Raw genomic sequence first — 5689 nt, forward strand, 5'->3', positions numbered from 1 at the left:
AACCTATGTACCTCTCTCTAACCACCTTTGCTCCCTACCCTTCCCCAGCCAAAGCACAAAATCTATCAAAAGTATTTCTATAAGCTAATTTAATTTGACACCAACTTGCCATGTATGCCTAAATCCATGAGAACAGGAGAGGGGGGGCACAAAGGTGGAGAGACAGAGGAAAACAGGAGGAGAGAGAGAGAGAGAGAGAGAGAGAGAGAGAGAAAGAGAGAAAGAGAAAAAGAGAGAGAGAGAGAGAGAAAGAGAAAAAGAGAGAGAGAAATATGAGGTAGGAGGAGATGTCACTTCTATGACATGCATTTAATAGAAATATTGTATCAACATCGAAACTGCACATGATTCCTGCAAACACCTCCACCGCTACAAACATTACTTCTACTACTACTACTACCACCACCTCCGTGACCACCACCTCCATCTCTGCTACCATCACTACCTTTATGACCACCTGTACCATCACTACTTCTATAAGCACCATGAAGACCATCATCACCTCTTCTACCACTGCCATTACCTTTCCAACCAAGACCACCACCACAGAATGGTTGCCTCCTGCATTCCTTACATTACAAATATGACAGCAATGTTAAGTAATCAGAAATGGTGGTATTTAAACTCTCTGTGAACTAAGTCAACTTTATGAGATGTAATTACAAGTTGTAACCAGTTTATCTCCAGCACAGACACCTCTCAGAACTCTAGAAGTATGAACCCTTATCCTGCAGCCATCTCTGGAATTCTCAATGCCAGAAGTTTCCCTATACCACCACCACCCTCTTCTATCCTTTATGTACATCCAGTTGTCACTTGAATGCAAATAGAATTTGGTTACCTGAACCATGCTTTTATTGTTTTAGGTGTGTGTGTGTGTGTAGTCGTGAATAGACATAGATACCCTTTCAGCCCTCCCACCTTTGATCTTGAAGAACATCCAAGAGGTAACAACTAGAGAGAGAGAATTATGCCAGCAACTTGCTGGTTTGTATGTCACATCACTCCTGTAGTGTGACATGAAGTGTCAGACTCAAAAACACTTACTACTCAGTCCAGTTATTGAACCCATGTCCTGATGATTGAGAGCTGAACACCCAAAACTTAAACTACAAGTCCTTAGACTGCTACTATAATGGGCTCTGAGCTTTTGAACATATCCTCTAAACCCAGCCAGACCTTTTGATAGTCTCATCATACAAAATTGTGTCTCACTTTTCCCTGGACTGTACAAAACCCAGAAAGGTTCCTTGTGTTAACTACTCCCCTTCAGGTGTTCCCACTGATCGGTAACCCTATTATGCACCGTTCTAGTGAACGTGAAGAAATAAGTCACAACCTATTTATTGCTCACAACCTAGTAAGGCTTTTTTTTCTTTTCTTTTGAAACACTACAAAAATAATTATCTCCCTTTGACTGTGACAAACCCAAATTTACATTCAGTAATTCCTGTTCCTCTATTTATAAAGTTTCTCAAACTCACAGCTGGACTTCATAATTTGATGAACTGATATTGTGTATTTTGTTTTGTGACGTGAGCTCATGTCACTATCACTCACAAATGAGAACTCCCAGCGAAACTTCACACCAAGGGGTTCTGTCCATCTCTCATGTCAACAGTTTCTTGTTGGATCCCAGTATCACAATGTGTGTGTGTGTGTGTGTGTGCCAACAGAGAGCTCTCTATCTCTCTCTGTCTCTCTGATCCACACTATCAACACATTGGTTGGTTTCCCCCTCCACATACACTTCCCTGCTCTGGTCTTATATATCTCAGATGTCATTTGAACTTGCAATATAAAGGGATGTAACTAAATACTGAAATTTCTTCCTTTGCTCCACCGATTCTGCCACTTCCCCCACCCTCACCTAACAATTATCAAAATGTATTTTAACAATTCATTTTTCCAAAATCTGATCTTTTTCGTCACCAGGCGCACATGGTGTTGGACGAAGGCACATCAAAAACACATTAATTACAAGTCATCCAAACAAATTTGCTTATCCCATTCCACGTAAGTATGTTCTACTTAGCCATATTGATCAACAGCACACAACTGGTGGATGAACTAAGTATTTTAGAACTCTCAACTAATCTTTCTTTCCTTTTTATTATTCCTGACACTGTTTGACATTTATGTTTAGTGTGGAGTTGTACCAAGGTACGATTAGACCCTGCAGTCTGAATCAACTACAGGGTACACTATAGGAGGACTCTGTCCAGTGAGTAATTATCTGAGATGTTATTAGCTGGTATACTCTGTATTAATAATAGTACCATAGTACTACAGTCCATAGTACCAGCCTGTATCAAATATGGTCCTGGAAATTGTTGCAATCTATAGCAAATATCTACTTTATATAATGAAGTGTAACAGATATATCTTTAAGGTATAATAAGGTGTTGTATTAGATGTCTAAGGTACTATCTTATACTATGGTGTGTAATAGAGGAATCTATTTAAAACAGTTGATGCTAAAACTTGACAAACTATGAGCAAAAACAAATTTATAAACCTAGCAAACAAGATCCAAATATTTTGATGCTAATTTCATTTCTTAAAGCACGATGACTTAGCGTTTTTGAAAAGGACATTGAAGTGAATCTTGATTTTCAATATCCTGTGTTGATCATGTTGGAATAAAGCTAGAAATAGAGTGGATAGTACAAAGTGGAAAGCAATGAAAATTCTCCATCAACTCCAGAAGAAAATCCATGGAGAGAATGAAGAGAGAAAAGAAAGTTGTATGAGACAAATATCTTGGTAAACAAACAGTGATGTTTTTAATAATGTTACAGTAAGGATAATGCCTTAGCAAAGGAGTTAGGAGGAGAAGGAGGAGAGTTATCAGAAAATAAAGAGTAGGAAGAGCAAGTGGGGGTGGGGTGGTTTACAAAGGAGTGTTATTCACTGATGCATAAAACAGGAATGTGAATGAAGCCTCTTATATGAAATGTTTAATTTACTGTAAGAACAGAAAAGAGGAAGGAGATAAAATGCATAATTAGCTTTCAAAGTTTAATCAATAAGGAAACGGCCTGGTATCAAAGAGATGCAGCTTGGCATTGAAATGATTTCTTTCCAATGGAAACTAGTCGAGGAATTGTCAGTGGATCTATTGATAAGTAGCGACTATTGGCTGCTCTTTTGATCCCTCGATGCTGGCAACAGAGAGAAGAACTAATACGGATCCTTCAATAACATGCAATTATTTGAGATACTAGTCTACATCTCCAACAGACATTTATTTAAAGAATTTTTTGACTTTTTGATACAAGCATCTCTATTAAAGCAATTCTTGTACACCTTTTGATCAACGGTTTAGAAAAGAACTCTTCTCACTCTCTCAGTTCAGTTATTCTCAATCTTGCAGATCATTTACTTTTTTATAATTTATACAACCATTTAATGTACGACTCTTGTTGAGTATTGGTGCTAGAATTTAATTATTGAATTTTGATATATTGACCTTAATTAAGCAATTCATTTAATGATGTGAAATTAACTCTTCATTCACACAAAATCAATCAAGAGGATATGCCACCAGACTACAAATCCAGAGGTAGCAAGCTCACTTCATTCTTTATTTTGGTAACTCAATTTTATCTATGAAGAAGAGGAAGATTATCTGGAAATGTTTAGAGAATAAAAGTTTATGCAGTGGAGTGCATAATCTTATCTGGCTAATCCCACCTTTAAAGACAACAAGGCTAAGACCATATCATAGAACTGCTTGATCAAGGTTGAGTTAAGCTAACCAAATGCAATAATTATTTCTCAAATTGTAGAATTTGTTAATTAAATCTCTTTTGGTATAGAAATAATTTTCTCTCTCTCTCTCTCCAGACACAACACGACCGCCTCGAAAAGATGAAGAAAATGGGAAAAATTACTATTTTGTGACACGAAAGAAAATGATGGCTGATATAGAAGCTAACGAATATTTAGAATATGGAACACATGAAGATGCTATGTACGGAACGAAATTAGAAACAATACGACATATACATGCTGAAAGTCTTATGGCAATACTTGATGTAGAACCTCAGGTAACGACATCTTCATTAACACTGTCATCATCAACATGTATAACACGATCATCATCATCAGCATCACTAACAATAGTCACCATCATCATCCTCATCATTAACAACATCATCATCATCGTATTCTTGTAACTGATTTTATTCTGGGTTTAAAAAGCCATGGCTGTTGAATGCCACATCAAATGCTTAAGGAATTTTTTCTTTTCAGTTCTGGGTTCAAATCTTACTGCAACCAATTTATAATTAATGAAAAGTTACCTCCATTAGAGTATATACCCCATGATGGTGGGGTGTTGAGATCATTCTGGGGTCATGTTTGAAATAACATCAAGTCACTTAGTCAAATCCCCAGAGGAATTACATAAACTCACTAATTTCCAAAAGACTTTTAGCAAAGCCTTACACAATAAACAGCTTAGTTCAGTCAATGGCACAACATAGCAACTTGAGTTCAATTCCCAATGGGAACTCAATTTGTCATTTAAATACTTTCAGAAAGAAATCACATAAAGGACACCATGTCTATTTGATGCTAATATTTCAGATGTGGCTTTGTCATAAACACCCACATTTCTGTGGTTAGTGGTTCAAAAGTTTACTTTACAATCATAAGGTTTGGTGTTCAAAGTGTCTTTTTATAACGTCAGACTCACTAATGCTTTTTGAGTGGAATTTGGTAGAGGTAGATGGGGGGGGGGGGAGAAAGACTGTATGGAAATTAACATCTCAAGTAGGAACCAGCTGTCCCAAGACTTAGAATTGAAACTAAAAATGGTGAATTTGTTGAGAAAGTTAATTCAGTGACCATTTAGAAGCTGTTTCATTGATTCATTTTCTTAGTCGTAGACTATACACTCACACAAGGGCACACATAAGTCTCCAAACTGCTTAGACTTGTGACATACTTCTATGTTTAATTTCTAGCCCCTGCACCATAATTAGAAGTGACCAGAACATTTTAATAGTCACACAAGACTACCAGTATTCCTTACATCATATATATAAATCTTTTCTTGGAGCTGTTATGACTTTTGTTTATATTTAGTTTTTGACTGAAGAACAGAAAAATGTTTGCAGGCATTTTTAAGTCAATTTCCAATTTTTATTTGTTCTTACAATTTTTCTTTTTCTTGCAGCCATTTATCAAGGAGTCATTGTTTTGTGCATCGGAATGAGTAACAATTGTTTGATTAAGTGGATTAATTTTGTCTGATTAAGATTGATTTGAAGACCATTGAATCAATAATCCAGTGTGTGTGTGTGTGCGTGTGTGCGTGTGATCATGTGTAAGAAACAGCTCACACACACACCTGTCATTTATTCAATCTCCCTCATTGGTGAGGGTTGTTCAATTGCCAACAATAAAGAAGATTCATTTGTTAGGCTGTGTGTGTGTGTGTGTGTGTGTGTGTGATTGCACTGGCAAAATTATAGTAATCTCTAGTTTAACCATATAGATGCTGTACTGACTGAACCAACCCAAATTTCTATGAAGAGTATCCCATCATTGGTTCTTAAATCTGTAGAATTTAGATGAGTCTCTGTCAAATAAATGGCTTATCAATGGTCTGTCTTCTTCACTGCCACAGATCCCCCCCCCCCCATAAACTAACATTTATACATATTTTTGTGCTTGTCAT

The 5689-nt window shown here is 36.7% G+C and overlaps 1 protein-coding gene across 10 annotated transcripts in view; it reads left to right on the top strand.

Moving 5' to 3' along the window:
* The window catches only part of LOC106871672 (peripheral plasma membrane protein CASK), a 516651-nt gene that overhangs the window by 496112 nt on the left and 14850 nt on the right, over positions 1 to 5689 (top strand). For all 10 annotated transcript variants that reach the window (XM_052974602.1, XM_052974597.1, XM_052974599.1 and 7 more), the window contains 2 exons: positions 1936 to 2016; positions 3850 to 4052. In XM_052974602.1, the coding sequence (XP_052830562.1) occupies positions 1936 to 2016; positions 3850 to 4052 (284 nt within the window). The remainder of the gene's footprint in view (positions 1 to 1935; positions 2017 to 3849; positions 4053 to 5689) is intronic.

This window comes from Octopus bimaculoides, chromosome 18 (assembly GCF_001194135.2).
Source record: "Octopus bimaculoides isolate UCB-OBI-ISO-001 chromosome 18, ASM119413v2, whole genome shotgun sequence".
Classification (NCBI taxonomy): domain Eukaryota; kingdom Metazoa; phylum Mollusca; class Cephalopoda; order Octopoda; family Octopodidae; genus Octopus; species Octopus bimaculoides.